This window comes from Lissotriton vulgaris, chromosome 6 (assembly GCF_964263255.1).
Source record: "Lissotriton vulgaris chromosome 6, aLisVul1.2, whole genome shotgun sequence".
In the NCBI taxonomy this organism is placed as follows: Eukaryota; Metazoa; Chordata; class Amphibia; order Caudata; family Salamandridae; genus Lissotriton; species Lissotriton vulgaris.
Window position 1 is genome coordinate 309,885,957 of NC_141694.1, and position 20,837 is coordinate 309,906,793.

General features: G+C 43.7%; 1 protein-coding gene across 3 annotated transcripts in view; it reads left to right on the plus strand.

Annotated features, from left to right (window-relative positions):
* The window catches only part of ROCK2 (Rho associated coiled-coil containing protein kinase 2), a 582,433-nt gene that overhangs the window by 300,428 nt on the left and 261,168 nt on the right, over window positions 1–20,837 (plus strand). For all 3 annotated transcript variants that reach the window (XM_086926333.1, XM_086926334.1, XM_086926332.1), the window contains exon 3: window positions 12,721–12,821. In XM_086926333.1, coding sequence (XP_086782459.1) covers window positions 12,721–12,821 — 101 coding nt within the window. The remainder of the gene's footprint in view (window positions 1–12,720; window positions 12,822–20,837) is intronic.

A 20,837-nucleotide genomic window follows, 5' to 3' on the forward strand; every position in this document is an offset into this window, starting at 1 on the left:
GTTAAAAAGTATCCTAAATACACACAATACACAACACAAGTTTTAAAAGTGCCCAGCACAGCAATGCGCGCAAGGATTACCCAGGTTTAACCCCTTCGACGCGGATGACGAGCTGGGCTCGTCATGGTGTAGCCTCCTCGCACGCTGATGACGAGCCCAGCTCGTCACGTAAAGTGCGTTTCCGCAAAACCCAGCATGCGAGCGGAATTCCGCTAGCGCGCATGGTGTTAAAGAGAAATGTTGTTGGACTATAGGTATTGGATATTGGCCCAGCGCACTCAGGACAAGCTGCAAAGGACAGATCTCCAATCCATGAGAGCATGTTGCTATGGACCGATCTTCGGATCCCAGGTGTCATAATAGGAGACACCATACTGTACGGAGCGACATTTCGCCCCAATCCCAGCATACCCACTTACATCCCAGTCCGGCCATATACACATGCACACACCTACCCACTTACATCCCAGTCCGGCCATATACACGTTCACACACATATCCACTTACATCCCAGTCAGCCATATACGCTTACATAGATATACACACACTAACTAATGTGCACACCCATGTAGGCCTTTACACGCACACACAGACACTGTTGCACAAATGCACTAGCAGGCTCCGGACTCGTACAAAGCATATACCCCTACACTCAGATACATAGACAAAAATACATGCACGCACTTAAACACTTATACAACATATGTACACATGTACACATATACACATATACACATATACACATATAGACACAAACACCTACATATCACACAGGGCATGCTCACACATACAGTATATACAAATGCACACAAACATATACACAGGGCTTTAAGTGGGATGGAAAAGTTGGGTTGTCTGCTTTGCCAAGTTCTTCTTGGGTTAATTCTAAAAACCTCCTTGGGAATGCATTCTGCCCATTACTTACAGTTGGCTTCATGTTTTGTAATTCACAGTTGCTTGCTTTCTGTTTGCTGGCTTCATTTATTTTAGGCTGTCCAGCATCTAGCATCTCTTTGTCCCACCCATGGCGCATAGCCTGTTTATAATGTGCTGCATAACTAAACACTTATAAGGTCCCAAAGGCGAGACCTATTGGCTATGCCAATGCTTGTTTGATGCTGAGGGTCCTGCTCGAAATAATGTGTTCAGCACTCTGATTTAAACAGGCTGTTGGAGTGTAACTGGAGTGAATTTATTTAAAATTAATTTTCATCTTCAAATTGAAGTCATGAATTTATGAATTAGCAATTTATTTGCACTCTCCCTTTCTGGATCTTTCCCATACTCCAAAGGTTGTTGTTAGGGCTGGAGAATTCGTCCATAGCTGTTAAGTGAGAGCATTTGTGCATGGGTAACGCACTCATGTGTGACTCTTCTGTGGTACAGCCTGGCATCCTCAACCATTACTTTTTTTCTGTGCATTGTGTGTATCAAAACCTGCTTTTCTCATGTTCAACCATTCCTAAAACTGGCCTTAGCTCTGGTTTTCATGGATATTTATAGATCATGTTTGCAAGGTTTTTCCCTTTTACTCTATCCTCCAGTACAGCTGCTACTTTGTTCCATTAGCTGCTATCATACAAAACTTCTGATTCTCTTGATCAGAGAACAGTCAAACAGAGAAGAGCTTTCCTGTTGTGCCTGCGCTGCTGGTATGTGGTTCTTCCTGCACCACCAGGCTTATATGTAGAGAATTGGTCCCTAAGGAGAGGTTGGATTTTCTTATTAGTAATCAGCACCTGAAGGTTATTCCCCTTCTTCTACCCCCAACATCCCCACTGGACCATCGTCCTCATATGCAGAGTTCATCCTAACTGGCCCTATGCTGTTGGTGCGAATAAATCTGTGGTCAGATAACTTTCTCCAGCCAGACCTGGATATTATGCTGTAGAGAAGGGCAGATGGTGTCTGAGAGTTCAAAGCTCCTCAGGGGATAAACAGTTTTTTTCTTGATACTTTTTCATCCTTAAGTCCAGTACCTCAACAGGGAACAGAGATCCCAAGCCTCTTCTGCACTTTGTGTGCATGGTGCAGCAGACCTGTCACATGAAGTGCTCATATCAATCTCTCTCCTTTGGTGATAGTGCTAGGATCTATCTCCATTTGCTTTGTTCAGTCTGAAGATTAGCTCTGGGGAGTCCGGTTGAGCCCAGCAGAAGCATGGTGCGGGTGACGGCTGAAGAGGAGGGCCTCCCCAGTCAATGAATGGAAACTCTTGGCCCAAAAGAAATCAGAGAAGGCATGCCGCATCATCCGTCCTTGATGGTCTAGGCTCTTCAAGTACTAAGTCACCAAAGTCCTGGTGAGGGGTCACCCAGTATAGTAAGTGAATATGTGATGTCTTCACCATCTCTACTGGTTGAGTTCTTGTAGGAGCAGGTTTTGGTCCTGTATCGCTAATGCAGCCACAAGGCTGTCAGGAGTCCACCCTGGTGCTGATGGTCTGTCTTCTCAGGTCCCATTTTCTATTACAGTCACCCCATATTTAACATTCCTCATGGGTAATGAGCGCCATAGCAGTTAGGTTTCACTCATCTAACTGATCAGACCATGAGTAACTAGGCAATACGTTTCTGAATTACTCCCACTTTCCCTAAGATCTGGACTCAATAGGATTGGTGTCTTTTTTGTAATCCAACTCTTTGTTGGATCCCTCCCAGTCAGGCTTCCGTGCCTCTCATAGCTCGGAGTCCGTATTAATGGAGGTCACTGACCCAATCCGAGTCACTTTAGATCAGGGGAACTTAGCTTTTCTTATTCTCCTTGATCTATCAGCTGATTTTGATACCATCTGCCGCCCAATTATAATTCAGCTCTGAAAAGGGTGGAAAACTTTCATTAGAACAAACTCATAAAGTACATATGGATCCTTCTCATTCTAAATCTATGGCCCTGGCTAAAGGGGTGTCACAGGGGACGATTCTGAGCCCTACTCTCTTTAACATATATGTGGCTCCCCTTGCCAGGCTTATCAGGTCATGTGGTTATGACACTATCTCATACACCGAAGACACACAATTGGTCATTACCATGGATTCCAACCAGGAACTTACCAAAGTCAAATGCAAACACTGTATGTTCAAAATTGCATCATGGATGGGTGCGGACTTCCTTCAACTCAACTCCAGTTAGACTGAGGTCCTACTTTTTGGGAAGGCTAATTCAATTTGGTCCGCTGAATGGTGGCCATCTGAACTTGGATCGCACCCGACATCTAGAAAAATTGGTTACAAATTTGGGTGTCTTTCTGGATAATAATCTCTCTAAGAATGAACATGTTAAACCCATCTCTGGAACCTGTTTTGGTCTAATGCGCATGCTTAGGAAGCCTTTTCACTGTGCTCCTCTGCATGCTAGGACAAGCATTTACAATGCAACAGTCTCGCCTTTACAAAAGTTAGAGCTATTGGCATTGTAATTGACAATATTTTTGTTTGTGTTTGTTTTGAAAACAGATAAATAAATTGCATTGTCATTTGCAATGTCAATAGCTCAAACTTGTAAATAACCAAGAGGCAAAATAAAAATACATATGTTCCATAGTAATTGACGTATAGCATGCGATAATATAACATTATGAGACATAACAAAGAGTCCAGTTCTATTAAACAGTATCAGAAAGCACTATAGCAAATGACACACCATCATAGCACGTAACATCACAGAAGCATACAAAATAGTATAGCATAGCATGACAGGGTGACATTATAACTGCACAACTGAAAACATGTTATAAGACGGCAAAAAAATATATTCGAATTCTAAAGCAAAGCATAACAAGGATTAACAAGCAATGACTAGGAAGGGGACCAGAGGGAGGATGGGTGAAGTAGCAGCGAGAGACAGCATGGCTGTGCACTATGCGTTCCAGTCTTGGCCCTAAAACTGATGTGTCAATTACAAAGCACCCCTAAAGCTCTCTTGAACCAACTGTACTCCTCAGTTCCAGGATCCCTTCCACCGCCAAGCGTGTTTGCACTATAACAATCCGAACACTACTTACTAGGGTGTATCCCCCCCAAACAAGCTCCTGGAACATTAGGCTGTGCCGCTTTCAATCCATCCAAAGACCCTGTACCCGCAACAGAACATTACGATGTGCTTACCCGCCCTCCATCCATGATCCATAGACCCTGCGGGCTGTGACATGACATCCCTGCACCCCATCGAGACACCCTGCAGGCAGGCACCCTCCCTGGATCGCACAGGCTGTGATGACACCTCCTTGCACCCCCCGCCCCCATGCTGGCTGTAGACTGACCCCATGCGCAGGACATGCACAGTGCAGTTAGGCACAAGGACCAGGACACAATGATGTCTATCTTACCATGCACGGTGGCTGCCTGCGTCTTCTAACTGCCAGCACCCTGTCTACTCACCGGGCCAGGACACCAGGCTACTCCACAGCACCCTGTCCACTCACCGAGCCCAAGCTGCAGCATCCCTCTGCACCCGGCCTACCCCCCTGCAGGCTGTTATTCTGCCCTCCACAGCCGCTGCCCCTCACCTTCATCTCTCGCTCGCAGAAAGTGTCTCTGGTCTGGGGAGGGCTGCACGAATGGCTGAAAATCCTGCTCGCCCTCCTCCTGGGGGTCCCGGGAAGCTGCCTCCTCCTCCGTGGGCTCCTCTCCCAGCGTTGTGGCCGCACACCTTTTGCCCAGCAGCTTCTTGGTGGCCTCCTCCTGGCCCAGCTTTACAGTCATTGTCAGAAAGAGAGAGCATAGGCGTGAGCTGGGGGTGGGTGACTGGGGTCAGGGCTGACCAGGGTTAGGAATTGAGATTCCCTCAGAATCCAACCCAGACAAGTTCTGACGAGAGCTCTTCCCAACATGGCGGCCGTTTGTGACAATCCCCGCCGCTGTCCTGGGCGGGCTGAGTGTAAGGACTGGGGTGCGGGTGCAGAACTGATGTGTCCACAGGTGTATCTGAACCCCATCTGGGGAGTTAAGTCCCACAAGAAACGGGACAGCGCTGATGGGAAAGACGCAGGGACGTGAAGCCTGGTGACTACCATGGTGTGCAATGTCTAACTGCAGTTATGGCTCTGGAACGCACCCCCCAATATCCCTGCTCCACTCTAGCCCCTGACCCTATCACCGGGGAATGGCTGCCGCCCCCGACCCGTACTCACAAGGGCCCCTCGCTGCTCCTATTCAGGCAGGGTTGCTGCATGGCCCGGATTCCCCTCTGCACTGCCGCTCCGGGGCTCCCTATTTGAGCGTTTGCGGGCCCTCTGCCCATCTTGGATTGCCCCTTGAGTGTTCCCTGCAAAGCCTTCCACTACTGGCGACTCCTCGGCGCAACTCTGACTACACCATCAACCTGCACGGTCCAAAAAGTGCCAAAGCATGGGCATCCCAAAGACGGGCTTGGGAGGAGCAGGAGCCACTGAAAGAGTCTGGCTAAGCAATTCGGCATTTGCCCCGCTCGCCAGGCAGCCACGGCATCTGTGCTTTACTTCTAACATTTTGACAGTAAAGCGCGGGTGCCGCGATTATACTAAAATGAAAGAAATAGAAAAAACATCTATTTCTTTTATTGTACTATAATCGCAGCTCTCGCGGTTTACTTTTAAAATGTTAGCAGAGAATTGCAGGTGCCGCGATTATACTAAAATGAAAGAAATAGATGTTTTTTCTATTTCTTTCATTTTAGTGTAATTTTAGTATAATCGCTGAACCCGCGCTTTACTTGTAACATTTTCAAAAGTAAAGCTCGGGTGCCGCGATTATACTAAAATTAAAGAAATAGAAAAAAAAGACAATATTGTCAGCAATTATTCTAATTGTCATCGCTCTTCCTTCTTTGCGAATCTTGTATTTAATAGACGAAATTAGTGACCCTCATCTAACAGTTAAAGCAATTGGCCACCAGTGATACTGAAGCTACGAGTTCACAAACTATGAAGATCTTATATTTGACTCCTATATGTTGCCAACCCAAGACCTCACTCCAGTACAATTTCGACTTCTAGAAGTAGATAACCGTATGGTAGTCCCAATAGAATCACCAATTCGAATGCTCATTTCTGCAGAAGACTTACTTCACTCATGGGCTGTTCCTTCAATAGGAGTAAAAACAGACGCCATCCCAGGACGGTTAAATCAAACAACTTTTATTGCATTCCATCCAGGAGTTTTCTACGGGCAATGCTCTGAAATCTGTGGTGCAAATCATAGTTTTATACCAATCGTTGTAGAGGCAACACCCCTGAGCCACTTTCAAAACTGATCTTCATCAATACTAGAAGCATCATTAAGAAGCTTTCACGGATAAGCAATAGCCTTTTAAACTAAAGACCGGTGGCCACCAACCATCCTTAATGACATGCCACAACTCAACCCTGGCCCATTATTTGCTATTTTCCTAACATCATCAATTATTTACTTAACCATCCTAACTGCTAAAATTAACAACTTTAAATATCAAAATGAACCAACACCACAAAATACAAAAAAAGAAAAAACACAACCCTGAAACTGACCATGAATGTAAGCTTTTTTGACCAGTTTATGAGCCCCACCATACTAGGAGTCTTGTTGATAGGACTAGCCTTAACACTTCCATGACTACTATTTCCTAAAACAACAAACCACTGACTAGACAACTGTCTCTCAACAACACAGACTTGATTCTTTGGTATTTACAACTCCAGCCTTGCACCAACCCCAGAATTTGGGAAATTCTGACCCCCTGCTCGAATTACCCCCCTTAGTCCCATTTGAAGCCCCCCTATTAAACACTGCAGTCATATTAGCCTCTGGTGTAGCAGTAACATGGGCCCATCACAGCATTATGCAAGGAAACCGAAAAGAGGCTATTCAGTCATTTTTAACAATGATCGCGGCATTCGCGGTTTACTTTTAAAATGTTACAAGTAAAGCGCGGGTGCCGCAATTATACCAAAATGAAAGAATTAGATGTTTTTTCTATTTCTTTCATTTTGTTATAATCGCAGCACCCGTGCTTTACTTGTAACAATTTAAAAGTAAAGCTCGGGTGCCGCGATTATACTAAAATAAAAGAAATTTCTCTTTTAGCCCCGTCCTTTTCAGACGGGCTCGGCATGACTTACTGCTGCGGTACAAGGTTCCTCATCTTCTTTATGGGGCCATCTGGACCCATATAGAAGATAAGAAAGATTTTACGCCACCAGTAAGTCAAGTAAGCCAGTCTGAAAAGGACTGGGCTTAAAGAGAAAGAAGAACGTCACTAGGAACTCTTCTCCAATGGCTAACCACTGTTTAGCATGAACGGTGATGCAAGCCAATGGAAAAGAGGGCGGGGCTTAACCTCACTAGTGAAAATCCCTCTATCTCATTGAATCTCGCCAGCTCGACTGCGCATGTGCGCAGTCTTCCGCAGGCCGAGACCTAAAAACCCTGGTCCAGATGTCAATAGTGAGTTGCCTGTACTATGGGAATTCCGTTATGGAGGGAATGAAAGCTTTTTCTCCAGACTTCAGGTGGTACAGAACATGGCAGCCTGCCTAGTCTGTAATCTTCCTCCACGATCTCCATCTGAACCCACGTATGATGCTCCCTTCATTGGCTTCCCATAAAAAATTGTGCACTCTTCAAACTTGTGTGTTTGGTCTTTAACCCCTTCAGTGCTCATGACGAGCTCAGCTCGTCATGAGGCACAGTGGAGCTGTGCTCATGACGAGCTGAGCTAGTCATCAAGCCACCCATTTCCATTATGGCCCAGCACAGGGGAAGAATGACTCTAGCAGCCAAGGTGTTAAATCACTACACAGGATGGGACCATGTGATCCTAAAAAAACAAACCTAAAGCCTTATATCCCGGTACGCCAGCTCTGATCCTGCGAGCTTTTACTACTATGCCCCAAACGTATCCATACAGCCAGATATGGTGGCCGCTTCTTTTCTTTCTTGGCTCCCAAATACTGGAATCAGCTACCCTTGCCCTTTCGTTCTTGCTCAGACCTAATCATTTTCAAGACGCTCCTGAAAACATGGGTGTTTGATCTTTAATCACCATATTGGACTGTGACCTGCATTTGAAGGCCTCGGCGCCGAGAGATCTCCTCTGGGATGATTCGTGTGCCTAAGAAATATAATAAAAAATACAAATGAAGGTTCAATGCCCCGTTTTCATTGATTCTCTAATTAGACTCCCCTCCTCTTAGCCGTTCGACCTCATTCCAATGAAACTATCATCATCTGTCTTGAAGCTGCTGCAGACTCTTCAACTTTTGAGGCCAGAGGACCTCCAATGGCATTGTTTACCTGTCTCACCTGGTTCTGCTGGTACTAATCCAGATGCTGGGCTTGACCTTTTATCCAGCTGCTCTAGCTTAGTCGTCAGAGGTTGACCATTCTACTGCACAGCTCTATCTCATAGGCCTTCTTCCCCTAAAGAGCTTGGTTGGTAGAACCAGTCATTAATCCAGAGACCAGTGCGAGTGACCAGGAGCCCCCGCATCCCAAACATACCCTACCACACAGTGATGACAATGTCTTTGGAAGTGCTTCCCCTCTGACTCCGGTACCCCTGCTCGATCAGGAGGGCATCTACATTCTTGAGAATAGAACACCCACTTCTAGACAGTCATGGCTATTGTGTCCACATGCTCTGAAGCAGGACCAGCAGATTGGGGGGAAGTCTTTCTCTGAGCCATCCATCTGAAAGTTTTTGGATAAAGAACCAGGCCCCCAAGTTTAGCAAAACCCTCTAAGTCAGGGACCCTAGATCAGACTGCGTTGGGGATCGCTGGTTCCCTGCAGGGCTAAGCAACTTTCACCTGGGAACGGAGGATAGCTGACTAGAGACATGAAATGAAAATGTATTGATTGGCTTTTCTAAATCTTTTTGAGATAGGTGACCCCTAACACCACCATTGTCTGTTCAAGGTTATCTCTAGGACACAAGATTGAATAGTATACTTGTACCTGGTTTTCAGACTATGGAAAACATTCCTGCTCAATCTGGGCAAAGAGGCAGCACAACAAAAGGAAGGATGTGGCAGTACTTCATTGATCTGCCTCCAGAGAATTAAACTCCCATCTGGCCTTGCACCAGCAGTCCTAGTTCACGTATTTGCATTTGAAGCTTTCGAGCTAGTAAGCAGTCTTCAATCTCCCCTTCATTTGCAAGAAGTTTCTCCTTTCCTCAATGGGTGAGATCCTTCTGCAGCAGATGAAAGGCACATCACCGGAAAGTTATCAATCTCCATTCAGTAAGTACCACTGAGACCAAACTCCTTCCCTTCCAACAAAGGCCTTTCAGTCCTTTAAAAGCTAACTAGCCCTTCTACTCCAAGACCATAAATCTCCAAGCTGGTGCCTCCACATCACCCGCCTCCTTAAGAAAGAGACATTTGAGGAGGAGTTGTAGAGGGAAGAACCAGTCTGCTCTTAAGGACCAAAGGCAACATCTAAGGATGCCCCTTCTACTCTGGTTGAAGAGGAGGGCCTTCTCCCCTCCACCAATGAAACCAAATAACCACAGATTCTGGTGTCCTCTCATTGGTGAAGAATTGCTGTGCTGTACTACTTCGAAGCCCCTGCCATGTAAGATGCCTCTGCCTAAATAGGCATCCCTAAATTTTGTTTGGAGAGGAAGGGCAATCAAGCTTGTTCTGCCACCAGAAGGGTGAAGGCTACTGCTCCCATTATTTCTTTGGAGAGGAAAGGGAGATTGTTTCCTCCACATCCTTGTCCTTTACAATTTAAACTAGATTTTGAGAAGTTGAAGATGCTCACTCCTCAGGTGCTAGCAGTTATCTAAAATAACAATTGGTGACACTCAGTGGACTGTAAGGATGCCTGTGTCTTTGTGCCATCCTTTAAACATTGGAAGTTTCTGTTGGAAAACCTGTAGCACCTCTACAAGGCACAGCTGTCTCCTCTCCCTGTTTCTCCTTGGGCTTTCGCCAGGATGTGGCCTCAGTTATCGATTTTCTTTGGCTGCACGGAATCTGTACTTAAGTAATTCTCATCTTAGAGGGATAAGTCGAGGAAGGAGTACATGAGTACTCCGCTCTAACCTGGTACTCAGAACTCTGTACGATCATGGATTCGGAGCAGTGTACTCCAAAAGGATCCCGTTTAAAAAGGCATCCGTGGCTGCCGCCTGGCAAAGTTTTTCACCCTCCACACAAGGCAACAGCCAGAAAGTGGATAGAGCTACTATAGGAATTATGCCAGCAATAAAGTGCCAACGAACTGGAACTGGAATCCTACAATTGAACCTCATCCTTAAAAACGTGGTTACTCAGCATGGCAAATCTAACCCAGAAATTATTGCTCAAACTGGAAGATCGAAGAGAATTATGCACAAAAATATGGAACTACTCCATAGATATATTTGACTTCTAAATATACACAATAATTACCAGCTCGTTTAATGGAAATTTGTTATGGGATGCCAAGATTTTATTTACTATATTTTTGTTAATTCAGAATTTGCTTTTACCAGTATTTGTTGTTAATTATTGATATAAGTAGGCTTAGATCCAGATTTCTCTCTAGACACTTTAATGAAAAATATCAACATACTCTGTTTATTACAATTTAGAGCACCACTAGAACTGCCTACCATTACGTTACTGTTTTGTGAGTCACAAAATCATTACATTTTTGCTCTAATGTAGCTTGTGTAAAAATATGCAATTGAACAGAATTTCTAGGTATCGTATTTCTCTATCCCTTGGCCATTTGTACCCGATTTGCATGTTTGGAAAACGCTACGTGAAATGTTGATTATGTTGGCCTAGTGTTTACTTTAAAAGCTTACTCTGCACGCTCACAAAAACACACGTTTACCAATTCTTTCTTTTATCCTTGACAACTTTATAGGGTGGAGTTTAAGATATATGCTAATGGTTGTATTGAGAACCCAATGGAATAGCTTTTAAAACATATCTTTTTTATTGTTTTCCTTAACAAGCCGACCAAAGAAAAACTATTGTAAAAATAACAAATGGTTGGTGGTTTCTTGAAGTCCATACAATAAATTCATGCATCTCAATCCTCTCCCAGCCAACAAGTGGCGTGTCACAGTGCATTAGTTTCTCTGGAGAGCTGGTTGTCAACTGTGTTATTCCGAGGAAATCCTCTGTGTAGGTTTCCCTGTTGTCTCATCTGTGCCATAACAGGCGCTCCAACATTACTCGTGATAAATTTGTTTTTAAGTCTGCCTATCTATTTCATCCCACCAATTTTCATTGAAAAATAGTACATTCTTTGAATTCAGATGGGCAAGAGTTACAAATAAATGTGATTAGCCCAACTATGTGTTGTTCTGGCTTTGCATTTTATTGATGAAGGTTTAAAGGGTGGACCTCTGTTGTCCTGCAGGTTGGCAAGATTAAAATGTATGCAGCTGGTTGAGATTGGGGAGTAGTGTCCAAATAGAGCGAAAAGAAAGCTATGTTTAATGTCATAATTTTGATTTTGTTTATTAACAATGAACATACACACCCCACTATTTGCTGCTGTGATGAGCCAGGTAATTAGGTTTTGTCCATTAACTGATTTAACTACGTTGAAAAAGTAGTAATGGGTATAATGCAGAATCATTAATAATATTTTAGGATCAATTTTGTTTATTTGTTTTAAAGGGTTACACGACATCCACCAACAACTGGTGGGTTGTATTATATCACTGATCATTTACATCTAATGTCTATGACGTTTAGTTGCTCATCTTTTACACACACTAATTAACAAGTTGAACTAACAAACAAAAAATAGATATCTCTCCATATAACTACCACCTCAATCCCACTTCCCCCAAATTAGTCTCCTTTTAGATCACTTCTGCCTCTTAGAAAATAGTCTACCATCCAGAAGCCCCACTGCCCATCTGTCGGCTGTTACATTATTTGAAGGATGCCCCGAATCCCAGCCCACCAATCAGGCCAGTTCTGAAATGTGCACCACACTAAGAAACTTGGGACAAGTGACCACCAAGAACTCTGAGGCAATCATGTTAAGCGTTGTTTCCAGTGTTTTCAATTGTTCACCCATTCCCTTGATGGTAATCGATATCTTCTCCATACGCATCAGTTCCCAGACTCAATAAAGCCATACTCTGACTGGGTAGACTTTCCTTACTCCACAGTCCCAGGACCGCTTGCTTAGCGGCATAAAATAGCAAGGCAATCAAACGACCTCTCTGGGATCACTGGGGGTATGAGAGCCGATCAGCTACACCTTGAATAAAATGTGTCGGAAATCTAATCGGGGAGATGTTAAACATCAGATCAGTATCATCCCAAACCTCCTCTCAGTATCTTTTAATTCTAAGCCATGCCACCGCAAACTTATAAGAGAGCCACCAGGGATCTCACACTCCCTTCAGCAGTCCCCGCTTTTGCACTAGTCCCAGCCGTGTATTCATTCCACTGGGCGTAATACCAGTAGGAGGCAACGAGTTTCATTAATGGCTGAGATGGATGTGCTCGTTCTTGGGCTAGAGTAAATTCCTGCTCCGTCCACTCACGTTCTCCCCAGCTCAGCCTCCCATCCTTGTTGACCTGTTTTGCGAAGGATCCTTTGAAGCATAAGGAATCTATAGGTTTTAGCAACTAAGTGCTTCCCCTTAGCTTTTGATAGGGACCATTCATTCCTATGTGGGTAATATTTAACATTATTTAGATGTATTCATGTTTTCATGTTAAAGCGCACAGATTGAAGTATCCTGTCTTCAGATGACATTTGACATTAACAAAAATGTTTCAATTGTTTTTCTTAGATGAGAAAGTTGTGGGGAAAGTCCGGGAATTGCAGATGAAAGCAGAAGACTACGACATCGTCAAAGTTATTGGAAGAGGTGCTTTTGGAGAGGTGCAGCTGGTAAGAGTACTGTGAAAGTAGTTACCTCATCACCTTTCCACTGAAGATTTATAACCATAGAGAACAGATACAAGTATAGTGCCTTGGCAACTTCCAGGTTAGGTAGACAGATGAACAGTGTAGCCTGAAGAGTGTGAAATGAACAATGTGGTGACGTAAGGATCAATGAAAGGCCTAGATTTCAAACCATTTTCTGCAAAATTGAAAATGAGAAAAACAGAAACATAAATGAAACTTTGCAGATTCCACTAAAATGAACCAGCATTGAGCTGTGTTGAAAGCATCAGATAGTTGAATGTAGGCCTAACCATCAGGGTATAGTCCCCGTAATGTGTACGTTTGCATCCATTGCGACATTGTGGTCTAGTTATGGCATATGTTTTTAGGGTTTTATAAGGCGCACTAATACTAAAAAGGCGTCCTGGCGCTAGCATGCTTACATCCTTTTGCACCGAATCAACCTAGACGAACAGAGTATGGTGGAAGAGCACTATCATATAATGACAGACGGTGCATTATGATCATCGATGCCTTGCTGACCCGGAGAAGCTATCTGGGATCTAATCACGACCCTGGCAGTTGATTCTCGGGAATCGCGGTCTATTGAGTTTTTTCAGATTATATAAATGTTTAAAGTGGAGTAACAGTGTGATGTGAAACTGTACTGTCTGATGCCTAGTATTTCCCGTGACTTCGTGTTCTAAACCCCCTCACTTTTCAGTTTGTATAATCTGGTGTCCATCACTCCCTCACCACACTCATTACTGTTACACTTGCATTATCTTTTGTTTGAGGTGCTCCTGTTGCAATGAGCACAATGTTTTCTGTAGAGCACCTTGCATGTTCTTGGCGTTACATATGTTACTTTAAGTACCTCACATTATATTAAAAAAAAGAATGGCATAATCGGAAACAGCCTGGAGTTCTTGGGATGGTGTGCAGTTTTAATTAGATTTGCAGTATTGCTGGAATACTTCAGCACATATTGTGCGGATTATTATTGCTCAGTAAGGACTGGCAGTTTCTTTTCTGAAACTTTTTTTGTGAGTTCTCCCGAGAAGTGAGAAACCTACTCGGATTTAACACCAGCAAAATCAGTGGAAGCACATATATAGTTTTCTTAAATTTTCATGATGATCAGAATGCCATTAGTAGCTTTACTTTACCATTATGATAAAGGTAGACACAATTGTATAGCTGTCGGAAATGCTGCTTATGTATACTTCTCAAAATTCAAGCAAGTTAGAAAATATAATTTAGCTATATAACGGGAAGCCTAATAATCCATTCCCAACTTTAACAGTTTAAAAAAAAATACTACTCCTAACTGGGTGATTTAAAAATCAACCCAGAGGTCTTTCCCCAGAAGGCAGTCCATGCTGAACTCTGTATTGACACCTTCCATACCTGTCTCAATTCTGTTTCCGGCTGTCAGTTATGCCTGTGCATTGCCATAATGAAAATCTTACCCATCTGTGGTCTTTTTGATCCTGTGGTTTTCTGCACTACTGAGGTATCTCTTGAAGTCCACAAACACATGGTCAGATATGGTAATGCTTGCTCAGATACCCCAGAGAGCAGCCATTTCTGTTTTTTTGCTATCTGTATACAGATTGTTGTTGGCACCTTCGAATGGACGGACATTAGGATCTATCTCCCACACATTCAGTGAAAAGGACCCTGCCACCTTAAGGACACTGGCGTGCATCTTGTCTGTCTGGCAAAGCAGGCTTGGCAGTCTGTGGAGTTGAGGTTCCTCATCCAGGGCAATCTTGCTTTATTCGCCCATTTTCCCCACACTTAAGGCAACCAACTTTGTACTTTCTCTATGCATTCTTGCCTTTTTCATTGTCTGACCTTAGTGGAAGGCCACATTCATCTTGGGCTTCTGCCCCTAGTGGAATCCATGGAATTACCTGCGCCATTCTAAAAAAAGCCTTTTGGACGTACTGCTGGAAAGTGTCTCCCAATGGGTTTGTATTGATTCTTGTCCTTCTCTTTCTATCCTTTTTGAGAATCCCTGACTCACTTTCATTCTTAAAATTCTTGTGGTTTTAGGCAGTTCTATATCCAGACCTCCTGATGAAGTTATCTTTATTGCTATCCTACTATACATGGTAACTCTTCCTCAGTTCAATAAAGACTCAGTAAATTCACTTATCCACGCAGTTTTGTAGACTCTATGAATTCACTTCTCCACACCGTTTCTGCATTTCTCACACTAGGACATTTCCCTAGCAGATCCTTGGTACCCTTAGTGTAAGAGTGGCTAGAGGTGCAGTTGGGTTGTCTTCACTCCTTCCAGTGTGGACACCTTCTTTTTCAAGGCTTCCAGTGAGGCATTCTCTACAAAGCTAGTCTATCCTGTTCTTACTCAGTTTCCCAACCCCTTTATTCTGTTGCTGCACACAAGCATCATTCATTGAAACTCAGTAGCGATATCATCTTGTCTTACCATGTTTATATACATATCCTGCTCGAGACACTTAATCCTAAGAAACTGCAATAATTACAAGGACAAGCACAGGGTCTCCAATTGGTCAGGTGATGTGGACCCCTGACTGCCGCCGACCCCCTCACAATGGACTTTTGGACCAATCTATCAAAAATAATTCTGCTTGTGAGCTGGTCTGCGCAAAGTCCAGCGTACTTATTGCTTTGGCCTGAGCGTTCATTCTGCAGCTCAACAACTCTTTTATCTCAGCACCGATTTTTAGCGAAATGTTGTGCATAGGCCATCTCATAACTGGCCTGCCTCAAGTATTTATGATTTCCATTGTTATTACATGTCTTCTAAAGTCTGAAACTAATAATCAACTCCGTCTGCCAGCCAACATAAGGCCCTCACTTGTTAAAGGACAGTATTAATGGGAGGGTACTGTTGTCTTCCAGGGTAATAGTTTAGAACGCAGAGACAGTAACTGCACACAAACTAAATGTTTAGTCATATCTATATATTTTAGAAATAATACATTTGTTCACTTTCAGGAAATTTAGGACTGTTAAAATAATGGACACTAAATCAGTAGGCCGTTGCCAAATTATGGCTTACATACGACACCAAAGAAGCTAGTAGCACATGTGCAGTGAGGCGCTACATTCTTAACATCATGATCTTTCCTGGACAATGTTATCACATGCGAGAGAAACTGATTTCTGAGCTTTCTTTGAATACAGTCTGTCCTGGTTCCGTCTGTGTGGCTTGAACTGTCCCCATTCAATTTGAGAAAAGTACCTGGTATGCTACGATGCCTCTTCTCAATGACTCAAGTGCAAAGTGTAACACGTCAGTGGGTTTGAAGCCAGGTAGTTTATATAAAAAAGTTGCCAAGCACCAAAATGCTTACACAGCCTTAGACACACAGAAGATAATTTGTATTCCCATCCACAGAAAAATCATGGATTTTGTAGCCTGAATGGATTGTTTCAGAGTTTGTGCCTAGTTTGCAGCACTCCATTAGTTGGTGACCCAGTTCAATGAGACAACCGTTACTGCTTCCGCTGGTCTCCAGTGTTGCAGTTCACACAAGGGGATTATTGGTATGAACGTGCCCCTTGCCAAAGCACTCCCTCTACCTACCCTTGTTTGGGGAATGGGGATTGATCTAGCATTTTTGCCCCGGAGTCTCAGGTTCCCCTCCGAGAGAGTCCACAGTGTTAAGGTATTCACACGTAGCGGACAATGGCCTTTATTGGCGTCCTCTTAGGTGCCTCTTGCTGAAGCACTCCTTCTTCCCTTGTTGAGGAGGGATCCTGCATTTATGCCCTTGAGTCTCAGATACCCCTCTGAGAGAGTCCACAGTGTTAAGGGTTTCACAAATAGCAGAGGTTTGGGATTGTTCCTATTATTGCAGGTAACTAAGCACTGCACACTGTGATAGCCGCTCTTTTCTAAACCTTTTTGATGACCTCCCGAGGCTGATACTTTAACCCTCTTATGTACCTCCGCGACCGAGCAACCTTTGGCCGATGACCGGTGGAGTTGCCCTAGGCAACTATTGAGGAGTTTGGCTCCGGTCCCCCCCCCCCCCCTTGGCCGGCACCTACCCTCCTGATCGTCAGACACTGTTTCTTTTCTCGTCTCCCTGTTGTGTTCCCTTTCCCTTCCCTCACTCTTTATTCTTCCTCTTCTATTCCTTCCCTCCCCCCCCCCAAATCTCTCTCCCCCTGCCTGCTGTTTCTTCCCCACATCTTATCCATACCTTTGTTACTCATGTATCCCCAGTAACTACGTACTTGAAACTGTTGTTATTATGTAACTATGTTTTGAAGCAATTCTACCTACTCGTGTAAAGCGCTGTGATACCTCTGGGTGTAGTCAGCGCTATATAAAACTTTTCAAATAAATAAATAAAACAGTAGACCTTCTGGGTGCACCTTTTCCTTTAAAAGGCTTTCACAGTTGAGAAGTCCAGATGTCTAGCACAACAGAACTGGGGGAGCACCCACTAGACCCACAGATTCTTATTCCCAACTCCAGCTTGGTGAGTGGTTACATCTTAGTGACCTCAATGAGCCACAATTTCTCTGGACCAGAGAGATTGGTTCAAACTGTTCTGATGTAAGTGCGATCATCCACCTGCAATGGGACACAGCTTAAGACCTAGGGTTATAGGGTAAGATCCCTCACTAGTCCCCAAGGCTGAAAAATGTGTGATACAGGCTCTCACAAATTTGCTGATGGATGGCATCAGGTTGGTCAGATTGAAGCATATGCTTACTACACATTTCTGCAGTGTTGCCTGAAGGTCCTCTACCCTCTTGTGCAAAGCGATGATCTTGGCTAAGTTAAGCAGATGGAAGAAGACTCCAGATATGCACCTTTTTATTTTCTACTACTTTAAAAACAGGCAAACTAACTTCAAACCTTTATGTGTATGATTTAATCCTAATCCTCCTAAGTATTTTAAACCTTCTGAGCTTTAATTCTGAGATATCCACGGTTGCACAATAGTAATGGATTAGGTAATTCGAGTACCTCCCATATTTGCAATATCAGTTTGGATCTGTGAAGCAGCATGATAGTTTACAACCACTTGTGTGCACAAAAAGTAATACATAAAAAAAATTAATCACAACATATTTACAGGAGTGACATTAATATAGTTTGAATATAGAATCCCACCGTGACAAGCATTGACAAAGTCGCTAGGCCTGTTTGTGGGAAGCAGGTGCAGTGAAGAAAAAACGAAAATAAAAAATGCCTTAAGGTGTTGGCCGAATGCTTGAAGTCGACAATTTTAAATTTAAAAAATGACCATCTAATATAATTTTAATAAAGCAGTACAGGTGCTTCCTAGCAGGAAAGTGTACTTAGAAAGGTTATAGCAACCGTTTTTTAGGTCTCGCGACCTATCAATGAGCGCATGGCATTGAGCGGAGCGAGCATTCAAGTGCTCAAAATGCTCGTCAAACCAAGGGCTTTTTGGTGCGGTTTTCTTTGAGTTCACGTGAATCACTTGACCAAACAAGCACGCGCATTAGCCTCCCTCCCTCCTAATTGCATTTTTTCACGGCCGCACAGCACATCAAAGGGCTTCTCCCAGCGTGTGCTGTGCGGCTTCTCCTCCCCTAATTATTCATGGCTGGCCGGTGGCCGGCCGTACTTTCAGTTTCCCTGCCGCTCTTGTCTATAATAATCCCTGCCATGGTTTCCCTTCTCTTTCATACTCTTCCCCTTGTTTCATATATCTTCACTTTCAGCAGTAACAATGGTGGCTGCGCAGCTTGCCAAACCGTGAAGCCTGCTTTATGGAGGTCGCGATACAACGTTCCTTCCCATAACCCTCATCCATCGTCCACGCTTCATAGTTCACCACCCCTTGTTGTTAAATATCATAGTTCGTGAAGCACAGCCAAGCAGTCCGGCACCCCACTTTTCAGCAGTGGTGACCGCACACATCACTCATGGGACCATGCCATTGTTTTTATTCTCAGTGCGCCATGCACGCTTTCACTTTCATTTTTCATTTTTATGGTATTCAAACGGTTTGGGAATCAGCGCATTGTACTTTCTTTCCAACAATTAAAAGGAAATGGACTGTTCTGGTCCTTTGGTCACGCTCTGCCCAATTGCCCCGGCTTCGCTTTAGCTCCATTGTATTCCTACGCACTTTCGTCACCTTAGCTCGAGAGATGTCCCGAAAAGTTTGTGCTGTTCACTTTCCCAGCTTTTTTTCTCCATTATTGTTAGCTCTGTGTTGGAATGAACGTGTCTGGGTCAGAGACTTCCATCAAATGAACCGAAGGTGAAAGAAAGTTCCCCTAATGTCTCTGCACTTCACTTGCTTTCAATTGCTTACACTGTAATCTGAGCCAGATTTAACTACGGGAACTGCTGCTGGGTTCAATGAGGCGTCTCGTGCATGTGTGCCCCCTGTCTCGTTTATTAACTGAATACTAGTTTACGGGCGGATTGTACCATTCTTGGGTTTTGGAGCTCATTACGCATAGTGGAATAGTGGGAACGAGTCGCAAAAAATAGAATTCCAGATGTAAAATGCTTTAAATGTTAGTCTCAAAGTGCACGTGTGGGAAGTGATTTATAAATATTTCACTTTTCACTTTGGTTTTGCGTGACACAAAATGCGCATGGCATTGTTTGTGAATCACATAACAGATTAGCACTTTGCCCGCAATCATGGCCGTTAGCCTTGCTCAGTGCCCGGTTACCATTAATAAAGTTGGATTTTATCAATGAAATTACAAAAGTGCAGAATCAGAGAGAAGGCAGTGTTCCCTACAGGGCGTAACAAAAGTGATTATGTTCCTTGTGCCTCAATTCAGTTTCTAGCTTACACGTGTGTCTGCGCCCAAGGGCCTGGGAAACGGAACAAGCCAAGGTGCAGGAACATTCAAAGTTTTAACTACTTCAAACTGCACTGCTAGTTAGCTGCCAGCTACTGGCCGCGCCACCCAACCAGCACTTGACCAGCTGAAACTAAATCAATGGGAGAGTTGTCTATTGCTAGCTAGAAGGCATGTTTTAAATGCTCCAACCTCAGCAACACGAGCTGCTGAACTGAGCGCTCCCAGTTAAACGGATGTGGGCAGCAGGTCACAGTTATCAGCAGAGACTGCTTAATGCACCGTTATATTCATTTGAAGCTGTTGGTGGTGCTGGCGACTTTATAATATACCACACACCTCAGGAGGTTTTTTTAACAGATTTATATAGCGCGAACTCGACCCAACGGTATTGGAGCGCTTTACATGAGCGTCATTTGCATACATTTTTTTGTTGCTTTGAAGGACCTTTGATATAGACATTCAGGTATTATAATGCTCATGCATATGCACACCCGCGCATTTATATGTATACATAAATATACGTTTGGCGCGCACCAAGCTGTTCTGCAGGATTAGCAGCTCTTAAGAGTCTCTTCTTGCCCATCTGTCTAGTCTTCTGTGCGCGCTGCTCGAGACGCAGCTTGGACGGAGCACGCGCAGCCCCGACGCGCCCCTACAGTTCTTAGCGGCGGTGAATTAAGCCATTTCTCATTCTCCGGCTTAAATAATGATACATATGTATTAATTAAGGAATTTTAGTGTACCCTCAAAATCAATGAGAATTAAACATGCAGATAATTTAGAAATAAAATGTCAGCATGGACATTGGCCCCGAGAGTATTCAAAGTTGGTATGTTCATGCACAGTTGTATAGCATTTCATTGTAGTTTTAGTTACTTTCTAAGTACTCTTAAATGTTGGTAACTATGGTAACCCAGACACTGAGGATAGAAGGAATTTGCTAGGATCAGCGTCTGATCAGGTTTGGATTGGGGATGCAGAGACCGGAACAGTTCTTTTTGACTCTTAGTTAATAATTTTACATTAGAGCCTGTTGTAAAGTTGGGTGGCAAAGGAAAATCCTGCAATTTTGGAGGAAGAGCTAAATACCGAAGAGAATCCACCTGTGGTTTCTTCAAGGTCACTATTACTGTGGCTGAAGAAATTCGGGTTTTGTATTAAGCATTTGTACACCACTTACTATCTGTGTGATTGGAGATCTAAATT